Source organism: Schistocerca serialis, chromosome 12 (genome assembly GCF_023864345.2).
Source record: "Schistocerca serialis cubense isolate TAMUIC-IGC-003099 chromosome 12, iqSchSeri2.2, whole genome shotgun sequence".
NCBI classification, from domain to species: domain Eukaryota; kingdom Metazoa; phylum Arthropoda; class Insecta; order Orthoptera; family Acrididae; genus Schistocerca; species Schistocerca serialis.
Genome location: NC_064649.1, coordinates 159,236,324 through 159,251,762, shown reverse-complemented (window position 1 = coordinate 159,251,762; position 15,439 = coordinate 159,236,324). Strand labels below are relative to the sequence as shown.

Here is a 15,439-nt window from a genome sequence, read left to right as displayed (position 1 = left end):
GCACGAATAGGTGAAGCATCTTCACTATTCACAGCTAAAACACCCCGTTGCAAAACGGACACGACTCAGAGTGCAGCTTCACAGCTCCAGTTCTGGTGAGGTCCGACTTCCATTCCGTCACACGAGAGAGAGCGGTCTCAGAAGCACTTGCCGGGCTGTACCGCAGGGTCTGTAGGGGAAGGTGGAACAGTGGGAGGAAGGCACTTGCGGAACCGAAGCTGCAGCGGTCGGAACCGAAGCTGCAGCGGTCGGACTGCCCGTACGGTAGAAGTACTGGCAGGTGCCTGACACGGAGGTAGGAGGAATCGAACCTGTGGCCATAGAATTCCGAGCCCATAGGACAGTCACCTGTTAGCGCGATTACCACAGAGCGGTACAACTAAAACAGAGCAATTGTGTGAACATGTCAAAAATGTGAATAATCACTTATAAAAATATCCTCAACTTTTGCTTGCAAAAGACATGTGGCACTGACGAGTTCTGAACTCAATCTAACGTAAGTGCTGCAGTTTAGCCAGTCTCTCAATAGCTAAACACTCCGATCGATGTTCGACATTCAGTGTAAACTGTACGACGACTACAACCGGTCGACACTGTAGGAACAGTGGAAAGGTACAGCTTAAAGTGACGAGGGATGCTCGAGTGTGAGCGTGCGCTCGGTGTACGAATGTCACCCCGTGAACTATTTGACAGAACATATGTATCGAATAGTTCTGGGTTTTGGTGCTCCCTGTGGAGGCAGACCTAAGTATTGCTGAGGTGAGTGACCTACTTGAACATCTTATGCAGAAACGTGAAGTACGAACCCCATCTAGAGTGCGGCTAGCCACACTAAATGTGGAGCACCACAGTGTTACTGCCCAGTGTAGGGCATCTTCTGAAGATAACACTGCGTACCACATCCGGTGGAGACACAACAGCAGCTGTGGAACAGGTAGCCAAATACACAATCCCCAGTGGAAAACCTCAGATAACAAATGAGATAATGTTAATAACGGAAATTCCTGGACGGAACAGTATGTACAATAGGTGAAAAGTAACCACCCGTGGTGGATCGATTCGTGAAGCACAGAAACACCTGACAGAAAAGAGCGTTCACACTAGCACTCGAGGAGTAACTCTGTATCTAGCAACTACCGTATTCACACACACGACCACACAGACACCCACACACACACTCCTGTGGCCAGGGCACGACTAATTGTCGGTACTCGATTATCAAAAGCGGTCGCCCGAGCTGGAGGAGATGGGGAGAGGAAGGAGTCTCGCGGCTGCGCAACAAGACGACAAAAGTACTCGGTGCCGTGAGTCCACGTGTGGCCGGATAGGAAGAATTCCCCCAAATAGCCCAGAAATAAGTTGCCACAGGATGGCGTCGTGCGAGTACCCATGGCAGCACTGTAGATTACCTTATAGATTTGCACTTAAAAAGTGGAATAAGTGTAGGTCAGCATGTGGTTGGCTAGGAGGCTCAGGAAAGAGGTAGTCAGTTCAGTGTCGGGAGGACGTCGGGAAAGGTAGTGTTCCAGGGCTGTGAGGTACTGTGGAGAGCTGGTGAAGGAAGTGAGCAATGTCTCAAATGTAGAGGAGGGGGGGGGGGGGGGTCGAGAAGTTTCGGTCGACGAAGAGAGAGGTTCATTTTGTTCTGCCAGGTAAGGGTAGGAAGTCAGCAGCTGCAGGGTTGTCTGACCGGAGACCTGTCTCTTTCCCACAGCTCTCGCCCCACCTCCATCAGTTCAGGCAGCTGCTTCCGGTAATCGATGAGTGTACATTTGTGCATCTGTATCGTTGTGTGTGTACTTTTCACTGCAAATACTGAGTGGCTGACCCGGCTCAGGGTGCACGATCACAGTTGCCTATCTAAAGACTTTCTGGAGAATCAAAAATTTAATTTTCACTATTTCGTATAAGTATTGACCCAGTTCAAAAATTTAAAATGCTGTCATAATCTGTTCATAATTCAAACCTTTGCAAAACTTTTTTCCGCAAAATGATGAAGGGAAAAGTTTTAACACTTCCTACATATTTGCCGCTCATGCATTAAAACTTTGCCCGCGTCGGACAGGATGTGTTAATTTATTATTTCTTTAGTACCGACTTTGTTTGTCACACATTTTGTGGGCACTACGTACACGTGCCACTCAGTGTACGCACAAAATTACATCACCGTACGATACGTAGTTGTGGAAATATGTCGTCACCGATGTCGAGACGAGTAAAAGAACTACACAGCTTTTGCTACCCCTACTGTATACGTCGAGTGTTCGACAGTGAGAGTATTCGTGCCTTCCAATAAAGTTTAAACGTAATTTGAATTTACGGGTCGAGTCTAATTGACCGAAGCAGAAAATATAAAAATGCAGAAAGTGAAGCAGGCAAAAGAGCATACAGACGTCTAAAAAAAGACATTGACAGGGAGTAAAAATTGTCACAGCAGTGCCGGCTAGAGGACAAATGCGAGGCTGTGGAATCGTGTTTTTACGGGAAAGATATACACCGATCACGACCCGTCACGGTGCGGAAGCAGTGAGGCCTCGGTAGGTCCCCGGAGGGAATCGGTACGACATCTGCACGCGCGAGTCATCTAATTCCTGTAAATTCTGGGGACGGGGGCAACGAGATGTGACGCCACGTTCAGCCGCATCCCCGACGAGTTCGATCAGGTTCAGATCTGGTGATTTGGGGGGCCATCACGACAATTGTAATTCACCACCGTGTTTCTCGAACCACTCCAGCACACTCCCGGCATTGTGACACGGTGCATTATCTTGTGGAAATGTCACTGCCGTCGAGAGACACAAAGGGATGTACGTGGTCTGCAACCGGTGTACGATACTCCTCGGCTGACACGGTGCCTCGCACGAGTCCCACTGGAACCACGGACGGCCAAGTGAATGTTCCCCAGAGCGTAATGGAGCCACAGCTGGCTCGTCTCTGTCCCGCAGTACAGGTGTCGAGGAGCTGTCCTCCGTGAAGATTATGGATTCACACCCTTCTGTCAGAACGGTGAAGAAGTTGTCGGTATTTGTCAGACCGACGCCCAGTGCCGACGGTCACGTGCACGTTTCGGTCGTAGTTGCCGATGTCGCAGTTTTAACATTTGCACGTACTTCGGCTGTGGAGGCCTGTCGTTAGGAGTGTTCTGTGCACTGTACTTTCGGATAGACTCGTGCTCTGCCAGTGTTAAAGTCCGACGTCAGTTTCGCCACAGTTCGCCGACCGTCCCGTCCTACCGGTCTGCCCGGCCTGTGACGGATGTCTGTAATGAGAGGTGCCCACCTCATCCCACATCTGGATCTGGTTTCACCGCAGTTTTGCCACGTGTCGGAGACAGTCACCACGGCACACGTCCGACACCTGACGAGTTGTTCAGTTTCCGAAATCCTCGTGCCGAACCTTCAGGCCGACGAAACTCGGATAGATCGCGCACCTTCTCCGGTCTGTATGCGGACAGCGTGGTTACTGATACTGTGTGTTTGACTACCGGTCAGTCCTGTACCAGTGACACCACTATTTTCTGGACAGGTTTATATCGATAATAGGTCAGTGGTCGTGTTCTGCCCGATTGGTATGTGGTAACTGTAGCAATATAAAAGAGACTGTCCGGAGGAAAGAGAAGCAACTGTCTGAATGTTGAGAGCTCAGATGGTGAACCAGTTAGTTTGTTACATGTTCCGTAGGTCATTAATACTGGACAACTCTTCTTTCTAAATGAAGTGGAACAAGTCAGTTTACAGGATATGTATACATTATTGGTGATAACATTTATGAATACATTAGTTTTTAGTTTTACTCGTGTAACTACAATTAAAAATTATACAGAATGCCTTTCTGAGCCCCTGACAGCTTTGAGAGAGGGTAATAAAGGTCACTTTTACTTCTATTGTTGTAGGTGTAGACATCATTAATCTTCTCAAATTGCAATGGATTAGGTATTTACCACATATGTATTTCTGTGGTGCAGTTAAAATGTAGATTATTTACACTCCCAGGAAAGAGAGTTTCTCGAGGAGGAACATAGATGATCATATGGGGCACACCCGTATTACTTTTACTGCTTGCTTTTGGTGCAATCAGTGCTCTCTTTCTAAGTGACGAGTTACCAAAAAGATTATTCCGTAAGACATTATTAAGTGCAATTATGCAAAATATATCAGCAGGTCGATTCATTTGTTTCCGAGACTAGCAATTATACAAAGAGCAAAAGTAGGTGAACTTATTTGATTGAGCAGCTCAGTCCTATGCTTCTTCCACTTCCAAGTTTTCATCAATAAGTACACCTAACAAACTGGACCATCTACTGACTCCTGCTCACGTGCTGCATCAGTTTTTTTGTTTAACTCTGTTTATTGTACAGAATTGAATGTAGTGCGTTTTCTCAGATTAGACGGATAGTGTATTTTCAGAGAACCGCTTACCATTCTTTGAAAAACATCCTTAACAGTTTCTTCTGTCGCTTCCTCTCTAACAGGATTATTTAGAATACTTCTATCGTCTGCAACCGGTACCGATTCTCTTTGTCGAATGTTATGTGAAAAGTCATTCATGTGTATAAAGAATTGGAGTGGACTCAAAATGGAACACTTTGAGATTCCCTGTGTGATTTCTTTCCAGTCAGTAAAGTGTTTGGCCCTTCCGACAGTGTGCGAATTACTTGGCGTAACTTTATTTTCATTCTGTCTGTTAACTGTGACTCAAACCAGTTGTGTGTAAAGCCTTCAGTCGAATAACACTCGAGTTTTCCGGAGACTGTAACATAATCTGCACAATCGAACTCCTCGGAACGATCACTAAAAAATACCGAAAGCCAATATTCTGTCCCTACACCACTCCCAACCCCACACCTCGCCACGAGTGTCGTATCTGTGTCAATCACCCAGCACTTCCTGTTCCAGTCCTGTCACAGATTTACCCTACTCCATCAGGGGCTGGGCCACCTGTAAAACCAGCCGTGTCATTTACCAGCTTTTATTCTACAGAAGTGTGCAATATTCCGGGACAAAAATCTGTAACAGGTTGCCAGTGAGGGTGAGTTAGCAAATTGAAGATTCCCAGATATTTAAACAAAAAGTAAAAGGATAACTCATTAGCCATGTCTTCTAGAATATATCTGATTACTTCGACTTTGGAATATAAATTCTGTCTAACTCTAATATTTCTGTCATATAGAATGTGACTTTGCCACCATGTAGACAGCTAACACTGCTTTGTGTAAAGTTAAAATGCTTTGTTTGAAGAATTTGATGATAACAGCATTTGAATAGAACAACAGTAGGAACAGTGTCTCCCCTCCTTCAAAATACCAATTATTTCCTAATGTGCTTATATAAAATAATCTAGACATCAATTGCACAATCACCCGTTCGAGTGCGTTATAGCTCTAGTCAGAATGCTACACAGCAGCGGCTGTCCCCGCCGTCAGTGTACAGCTCTACTCGTTCTGTGTCCCTGGAGGCTCTCCTGTGAGACCGGACTGGCAGAATGTGACGTGTGAATGAATGAAAGGGAAAAGAGGCAATATTAGTGTCCCTTCTAAGCCAGGCGGAGAAATATCACCTCGCTCTAGTGTGCTGTTACAGCTCATCCCCTCGGTATTTGCTCGTTTTGTTTTCAGCACCTGCTACAAACCCTGAGGGCCATCCTGGACGAGAGGCCGCTGCAGGCGAACAACCTGAGCGTCTTCCGCTGCATGAAGTGCTCGTCGCAGTTCTCTGAGGAAGTAGAGTCTCCCCTGGTTCCCGGTGAGTTTCTGCTCCGCACCGGACGTTAGTTTCCTCTCTCTGAGTTGTTAAAGTGTGCTCCAGGTACTCACATTCTTCCAGGTTCTGCGCTGCAGTCATCTTTTCACCTCGGAGTTGTTAAATGTGATTTACATCTTACAGGAGTACATTGGATTGCATCTCATTGTTGCAAAAGACAGATACTTCTTACATTAGCTCTGTTGTCCGAGCAGGTAACTGCACATTCTGTACTGTCACTGATGCATTCTGATTTTATTGGCGTACCAGATGTCATACTGTAACAATACGAGTCAAGATAGATGTAACGGATCTTGACTAGTGTAGTTGCCTCTATTGGTTATGATAGAGAGATCGATCTTTCGGTCCTGTCTGTATATTTAAATATAATATTGCACGAATAAAGGCTGGGCGAGTGTAAAGCTATCGTTACAAACGCACACCGCGCAATTTGTTACGACTTGGTCGGTCATAATAATAATAACATGCTTTTGAATACAATTAAAATATAACGCCGATACCTGTTTAGTGTTATTAACGCCGATACCTGTTTAGTGTTATTGGAAATAATATGTAGTAAATTAATGAGTAAGTTAGCCGATCCTATAAGAAGAGGTAAAATTGGGCATATCCAGGTGTTTTGCTTTATATCGACGAAGCCGATGATACGGCGTCAATTATTTTTTTTTTTTTTTTTTTTTTTTTTTTATTTTTTTTTTTTTTTTTTTTTTTTTTTTCCGTTTACTCTTAGAAATAAACAAGTAAAGAAGTGCTAATTGAGTGTAGTGAAAAAATATAGGGGTGTGTTTTAAATAACCACGGTATACAATCAGAGTAACAAAAGGACATTTAGTTACACGAAATCGTGGATAGCGAAGTGTGGTCATTAAATTGAGTACACCTACATGGCGGTCGATTCCGGGATAAATCTATACGCATCTCACGAGGGACACGGTATTGAGACCGTTTTCTTTTTTATTATATCGTGGAGAGCGGACTCCAATTTATGAAAAGGAGAAAAACGTTAACTTTTACGCGAACTCTTAATAACTGCGGATCGGAGAGAAAAGTGTGTAATTGTCTTACATCCAACAAACATTCGTGGAGGCGGTGGCTAAACTAGAAGAGTCAATTACAAAATACTGTTTCATTATCATTGACTGTTGGTGTACTGTTCATCAAAGGGTTTCGATGGAACTTCGGAGTTAGGGTTTAGACACTTGTATATACTCCACAGTAGATTGTGAATGAGTGGTGATTGCAAAATAAAACTGTGAACAAAGTTACGTTAAATAAAACAGAAAAAACAAGACCTGTAACATTTCTTATCATTGTACGAAGCCTTTATACACGATCGTTATGATAATTTGCTTTGAAGGGATCTCGTTACGAGTTAACTTTTGGGGACCTGGTCAAGAGGGGGTAGTTCGCAGATCCTAACTACTGCAGCTATTCTCGAATCAGGTGCTACTGTGACCGTTGTGTGTTGTCAATGACTTAAGGTTACCTTATCTCATGCTCTAAGATCGACGCGCCTTTCCACTTGGTATAGCGGTGCCTCACGGCAACAACAACAATGCTGACGATGAAGGAAGATACGGTAGAATATGACAGTGTTGCAAATGAAAATGGGGCTCAAGAATTTGTGTCTGTTGTGATCTTTTGGCTCGAGTACGAGTCGGGCGAGCTTTGTAGGACTGTCGACAGATTTTTATACTGCGGAGATTATTACCGAAGTGACTTTTGCAGAATTTTATATTGAGGAGTATTTTGTGGAGTTCAAATATGGTATTACCAAACTTATCTCGTGGCTTGTCTGGGAATGATGACTGGGCATTTTGGTACTCCTCTGTTGGCTTTTGAACTCTGAGCTGGCCAATAAATTCGAGTAAATCAAATTGAAGTTTCAAGAAAATCAGTTTTAGATAATAACACGATTTCAGACTGTGTAAACATGCGACAATGGACTTGTGGTGGAGCTTAACTGGCTAATAAGTAATGTAGGTCACAATAGAAGGAAGAAAATTGTTTTTGTCTTAATTTTCTCTGACAGCTGTTATCATAACATATCCTAAGTTAGTAGATCTCAGTGAAATGGTGGTGCAGATGTGTTTAGATGTGTTCGGATAAGGAAACTAATTTAAGAAGCATGTTGTCTTTTGCAAAAACACATAAATAAATCCCATAATATGTTTTGTAATTGCAGCTGTTGTTACAGGATCGGAAGGCAAAGGATTCTTACTTGTAAGTTAGTTCCATCTTCTGTATATGTACTTTCTCCATTATATAGTTTCTTAGAACTGTGAGATATAGAGTAGTGTAGAAGCTGGACAGATGTACGTGTGAGTGAGAAGTTTTACACTTGGCTGTGGTCGATCTCGTGAACTACTTTTTGGTGTACGGGGCTGTAAGATGACGATAATATGTACCCTGTCCTCTACTGTTTCTCATCTACGTTACGTACCTACCTCCATGCTCCAGCAGTGTGATCAACTTCACGACATCTGCCCACAATGCGTGTCATCGTAGAGACCCGTGCCGACTGATCGCTGCCAGATACTCTGCACTGGTCCTCAATAAATCCACAGTCAGTAAGACTCGGCAAGACAAACTACATTTGGATCTGCTCGACAACAGGAGCTCATCATATGTCGTTATTCCACAAGGAGGTTGGCCAATACGAAGAGCTCATTTTACAAAATTCTCAGGCATCCTGATTGTTAACAGGGGGGTCAGTTGGCACCACACACCCATCAAATGTCTAAAAATCTGCGCTCGCCAGCATTTTCTGTCAGGATAATCTCCAATATTGGACATACCTGTGTCCCTCAGTCTCTGTATTTTGGTCGCTTCCACTCATTCCTATGAGACAGAATAGTTGTCTGGGGCAACTCACCGATGTCAAAAAAAAGTACGTATCGCACAGAATTACGTGCAGAGTGCCTCCGTGAACTTCCTAGCGCAATCCTCAGAATGGAGTAAAATATGGGAGCACCAAAATCTTGGATGCAGTTTGAGTGATATCGTGTCCCTGTGCGGTAATACATTGTTTGAAAGTGAATTAAATGCTTTTAGGATTGTAGGAAAATTCAGTTGAAAAAAAAAATGACTTGCCTTCAGGAGGGAAAACGTTACTGCTGGTGATACACACAAATAAAAGTAGTAGCTAAAGTGACGTCATTTTACTATCTCAAATATGGCTGTTAATAGCAACTGTGAGTAAGCTTAAATTAAAGTTCAGTGAATGCTGTCAGACAACAAACAAAACAAAATATACAAACAAATGTTCTTTATTGACCTGTGAGATAGTCACCACCCGCAACAACTCACTTTTGACAATGTTCGCACAGCTTCTGGAAACTATCAACAAAGGTCTCCTGTGGAATCGATCCCAGAACGGCTGTCACACGATCTTTGATGGCATTCACGTCTGCACAGCATTCACCTTTCGTGACCGCCTTGAAGCGGGGAAACAGGAAGAAGTCTGCAGGAGGCAGATCAGGGGAGTACGGAGAGCATTCGAGAACAGTTGCCATCTTCCGTGCCAGGAATTGGTGCTCACGGATCGTGCAGTATGCAGGTGCATTGTCGTGGAGGAGCATCCATTTTTCAGTCCTCTGCAACTCCGGCTGAGCGCACCGGATACGCTATAGCACTCAGTTCGAGAGAGACTGGTAAAATGCAGCATTATTGGTTTGACCTGCAGGAACAAATTTCTTGTGGACGATGCCGTTGTTGTCGAAGAAGGCAATCACCTCGGATTTTTGCAGACGGCTTTTTTGTGGCCGCAGGGAGTGCGGTGAACACTGTGACAGTGATTGCAGTTTTGATTCCGAATCGAACTGGTAGCACCTGGTCTCGTCTCTCGTGACAGTGGTGTTCAGAAGCAATGGATCCCGGTCACACGTGGACATGGAATCACCAGAAGTTTCCATCTGTTTTGCTTTTTGCTCGTGTGCGAGGCAGTGCGGCAGAAATTGGGAGCGGGTCTTCCGCTTACCCAAATCGTCGCTGGCAGTGGTGTGCACCGTGTCATTGCTAATACCCTATTCCTCTGCAGTCAGTGTGAGAGTCCTTCGCCGATTTTGTGCCGGCATTTGTCACAATTTCTCAATCTTTCCCGGGGTACTGCTCGTCGACGGCCCGATCGAACTTGGCTCGTCCTCAGTTTTTCCTTCCCTTCACGGAAGCGTATAAACTGTTCGCAAACACATTTTCTGCTCACGGCTTCCCTCCCGTGCAGCTGCACCGACATTCTGTGTCTCTGTTGAAGTCTTCCCCAGTTTGTAGTAGAACTTGATGTTTACACATTGCTCCATTGCACTGTGACACTTTCTCTTACACTGACTACATTCAACTGGTCACAATCTGTTTACGTATCCAGACACGTGCAGTGCTCGCCTCGTATCGATTCTCCTCGAGTCTCTGAAGACCCACACACGTGCGCACACACGCGTGCCGAGTTGCCGTTCAGATTTGACACCGTTCACCGAACTTTTTAGACACACCACGTAAAGTAAACAGTCATTCAGTTGCCAGAAGTTTAAATAAATAAACTTGATCTGCTATACTATGCTAAATGAATAAACTCCAGCAATCGATTGGCTGTTTACTTCATTAATCGACGGTGACACTACCCGAGCTTATGGAACTACTTGTTGTTCCTTCCTCGTGGGGGAGAGGTGAGGTATATTGGAAAATCCAGTCAGTAAGAGCCACCTGTAGAGGGGTGGGGGGGTCAGAGGAAGGCGGTATACTGGTGAGCACTGAGGACGTAAGGACAGGGTGAGAGGTGGAGGCAGATGCAGATTCGTAACATCCACCTGCCGCTGGACCGTACCGGTAGAGTACTCTGTTCCCGTGATCTGTACTTTTGGCTCGTGCCGTGCCCACACCACGCTTCTACTGCCCCACCCTCACCCCCCTACCTCCTCGTAATACAGTCTTTTTAGGCGTCATTTTAATGTTTTCTGCTATTTTTTAATTTCTCCGTCAAAGATAACCGGTACTCTGTACGTTTAGTCTCACAGCTTTCCTGTACAATACCTATCGCAGTCGTTCACTGGCACACTGTGTGACGGATGACAGTTGTCATCATTTCCTGACAGTGATCTTGTAGGCCAAAAATTGAGTTCTGAGATAAATAAAAATGGTAGAACATGTACAATCCGTCTTTCCATTGGTAAGTATGAGCCTTTTCTTTAACTGCACAAATCAACATTGCCTGAGAAAAACTGTGAAGCACCCAGAACAGGACAGCAAACTAAACGATTCTTCACAAATCGAGCGGGTATGTGATATTATTTCAGTGATCAGCAAATCGAGTGAAATTTATGAAGAAATTGGCAAAATAGTCCTCTTACCAGTATACAGTCGCACCTCCTCTCACCCTGACGTGTCCACCAATTCAGTCGGAAGGGTGTCGTAAAGCCGTCGTATACTTTCCGGAGGCGGCTGGCCACAATTCCTGTAACACAACCCCAGTACTGCAAATAGTGACACCTGGACAGAGAAGATGTCCGAGCTGGTCTCGCATTCGCCCCGTCGGAGACACTTCTGGGGATCTCACCGGCCGTGGCGTACCTCGGCGTCTTGCAGACAGTGCGTACGAGCACGGTCCCGTCAAAAAATGGCACCACTGTACCGTCACACGAGAGGTAACGTTCGAGGACGCGGGACGTCTGTGACGTTCCACTCTGCCGTCAGAGTTCCCTCGATCACTAGCAGCCGTGACCCCGAGTCGTACTCGACGGACCCCACACCGTGATGCGAGGAGTAACGGCAGCGTGCCTCTCCGAAACGTCAAAGAAATGGCACCTATCCCCGGGTCCCTGCTGTACTCGCTGACCGGCCGTCTAGGGTAGTGCAGAACTGCGATTTGTTTCCGAACACAGTGCAGTGACATTTGTCAGCCGTCCGTGCTTCCCGGTCTCGGTAGCACTGCGAAAGCAATTGTTTGTGTTCCGGTATTAATGGGAGCCCACTAGTTGGGCGGTAATTTCCTAGTTCGGATGTTGCTCGTCTCTTCCCGACGGTATCGAATGAGAGAGAATCTTGCAGGGAGTCCATTACTTGTTCTCAGACGGCAGGTGCAGATGTGAACGAGTTACGATGTGTGCAGTGTACAGTACAGTTGTCCTTCCTCGTGGTGATCAAATACAGTCGTTTGGAATGTCGGTGACGATTCTGCCCGCCGTCACATTCCGGTGCAGTCCCACATTGGCCACTGTCACGTAAGACTGCGCCACGAATTTTTATATTACACAATTTGACCAGCTGGCCAAATGAAGACTCAAAATGAAGGTCCTTTCAAATCTGAGAGGTGCCAATAAAACAGTCTCACACGAGTATGTGGCATTTTTGTGTCATTTTGATGCTGTTCACACATCTTATATACCCCCCTCCCCTCCAGGCCAAACAACAACACTAAAGATGAATAATCTATTGCTCATTGATGGCCATCCTGCCTGTCACAAAGAACTGCAACTCTAATAATTTACGCTAAACCCAATCAGTGGCGTGTATAGCCACATGTACAGCTATATGCAAGCTCCACAAGCCACGTTAGAGGGCATGACAGAGGGTACCCCCTACAACCACCTACTAGTAATTTCTTTTCCTGTTCTACCTACAAATAGAGCGAGGGAAAAAGCTTCGTGATCCGTACGCGATGTGTATGTCGACAGCAGTAGAATCATTCTGCGGTCAGCATCGAAAGTCGGTTCTCTAAATTTACTCGGTAGCGTTCCTCGGAAAGAGTGTCACCTTCCCTCCAGGTGTCTCCATTTGAGTTCCCAAAGCATCTCTGTAAATCTTGCTCGTTGCTCGAATGTGCCAGTAACAAGTCTAGCACCCAGCTCTGAATTGCTATGTCGTCTTCTTTTAATGTATCTACGTCTACATCTACATTTATATTCCGCAAGCCACCCAATGGTGCGTGGCGGAGGACACTTTACGTGCCACTGTCATTACCTCCCTTTCCTGTTCCAGTCGCGTACGGTTCGCGGGAAGAACGACTGCCAGAAAGCGTTTGTGCGCGCTCGAATCTCTCTAATTTTACATTTGTGATCTCCTCGGGAGGTATAAGTAGGGAGAAGCAATATATTCGATACATCATCCAGAAACACACCCTCTCAAAACCTGGACAGCAAGCTACACCGCGATGCAGAGCGCCTCTCTTGCAGAGTCTGCCACTCGAGTTTGCTAAACATCTCCGTAAAGCTATCACGCTTACCAAATAACCGTGTCACGAAACACGCCGCTCTTCTTTGGATCTTCTCTATCTCCTCCGTCAACCTGACCTGGTACGGATCCCACACTGACGAGCAATACTCAATTATAGGTCGAACGAGTGTTTTGTGAGCCACCTCCTTTGTTGATGGACTACATTTTCTAAGGACTCTCCCAATGAATCTCAACCTGGTACCCACCTTACCAACAATTAATTTTATACGATCATTCCACTTCAAATCGTTCCGCACGCATACTCCCAGATATTTCACAGAAGTAACTGCTAACAGTGTTTGTTCCTCTATCGTATGATCATACAATAAAGGATCCTTCTTTCTATGTATTCGCAATACATTACATTTGTCTATGTTAAGGGTCAGTTGCCACTCCCTGCACCAAGTGCCTATCCGCTGCAGATCTTCCCGCATTTCGCTGCAATTTTCTAATGCTGCAACTTCTCTGTATACTGCAGCATCATCCGCGAAAAGCCGCACGGAACTTCCGACACTATCTACTAGGTCATTTATATATATTGTGAAAAGCAATGGTCCCATAACGCTCCCCTGTGGCACGCCAGAGGTTACCTTAATGTCTGTAGACGTCTGTCCATTGAGAACAACATGCTGTGTTCTGTTTGCTAAAAACTCTTCAATCCAGCCACACAGCTGGTCTGATATTCCGTAGGCTCTTACTTTGTTTATCAGATCCCAAACACTCGAGCAGTACTCGAGAGTAGGTCACACTAGCATTCTATAAGCAGCCTCCTTCACGCACGGAGTGCGCTTTCCCAAAATTCTTCCAATAAGCCGAAGTCGACCATTCACCTTCTCTACCACAATCCTCACATGCTCGTTCAATTTTACATCACTCTGTAATGTTACGTTCAGTCATTCAATGGACGTGACTGTGTCGAGCAGAACGCTACTGGTACTGTATTCGACCGTAATGGGTCTGTTTTTCTTACTCGTCTGTATTAACTTATGTATTTACATTTAGAGTTAGCTGCTGTTCATTTCTCGTCTTCCTAGAGTCACTCGACACCGAACGACCGCATATTGCTGCCCACCCTGTCCACCGGATTATTAATGTGAATAGAAAATGATAGTGTCACACTTCCTTAGGGCACTCCTGTCGATCATCACATACCGGGTTCCGTTACTCGAGAAGCCTTCGAGCCACTCCCATATCTGCGAACTTATTCCGTATGTTCATACTTTTGTCGACAGTCTGCAGTGGGGCACCGCATTAAATGTTTTTCGGAAATCTAATAATATGGAATCTGTCTAGTACCCTTCATCCTTAGTTCCCAATATATCACGTGAAAAAAGGGCAAGTAATACTTTCTAAGACTGTGCCGATTTGTAGGTTTATTCGGTCTCGGGGAAATTTACTCTATTTGAACTGAGAAAATTTCCCCAAATTAAGCAGTAAACCGATGTTTAGGATATTGGTCTGTAATTTTGTGAGTCTGTTCTTTCACACTTCTTATGCACGGGAGTCATCTGTACTTTTTCTCCGATCGCTTGAGAACGGTGAGAGATTTGCGATAAATGCGAGCGAAGTAAGGGACCGTATTGGGATTCCGTTTGGCAGCTTTTTGCTTTCAACTCCTTCAGTTGTTTCTCTACACCGGGGATGCTTATTACTGTATCGTCCTTACAGGAGTCTGTGCGACAGTCAAACGACAGTACGTTTGAAAAATCCTCGTACACGAATGATTTCTTAAACATGAAATTTAAAACTTAATCTTTCCTTTTGGTGTCTTCTACTGGCACACCAGTCAACAATGCCTCAGTGGCACTTAGTGATTTTACACAGGATCAGAATTTTCTTGGGTTCTCAGCCAGATCTTTTGCTAAGATATGCTGGTGATAGTTTTTGTAGGCTCGGTGCATATATCTTTTTACAGATACACTAATCTCTACTAACCTTCGCCTGTAGCCATTTGTCGCTTTCACTCTCAACCTGTGTGTGCGACAGCCTTTGTTTCCTCAGCATTTTCCGAATTTACAATCTGCTTAACCTTTTTTCCTGTTTGTCCATCGTATTGGAACTAAATTGTGTCAGTTACCGTCTAAGCGAGATGCTGACAACTGCCTATCGGCCCTTTGTAGTAGAAAGACTCTCCTATCCTTCTTGACTGATTTACGTGATGACATTACGGTCACCAGTCCCCGTCTGTATACTGAAGCTGTTGATAAGGTCAGGCCCCTTTGTAGCTACAAAGTCTAAAATATTTCCGTTACGTTTGGGCTGCCAATCTAGCTGCTAGAGACAGTTCTCAGAAGACGTGTTCAAAAGTACTTTGCAAACCTGCCCATCTGTAGCACTCTGGAATGAATCTGTAGGTGTGCCAGTCTATACTCAGTAGGTTAAAGTCCCTTCAAATTAGTGTTGCACGATCTGGTTATTTATGCGCTACTGACCGTACATTTTCTTTGAACGATTCTACAAGTGCCACTGTGGAATTT

General features: G+C 45.0%; 1 protein-coding gene across 1 annotated transcript in view; it reads left to right on the top strand.

Annotated features, from left to right (window-relative positions):
• LOC126428465 (serine/threonine-protein kinase 11-interacting protein) overlaps positions 1-15,439 on the top strand; it is a 294,026-nt gene that overhangs the window by 133,453 nt on the left and 145,134 nt on the right. The window contains exon 11 of the mRNA XM_050090398.1: positions 5,615-5,741. Within this exon, the coding sequence (XP_049946355.1) occupies positions 5,615-5,741 (127 nt within the window). The remainder of the gene's footprint in view (positions 1-5,614; positions 5,742-15,439) is intronic.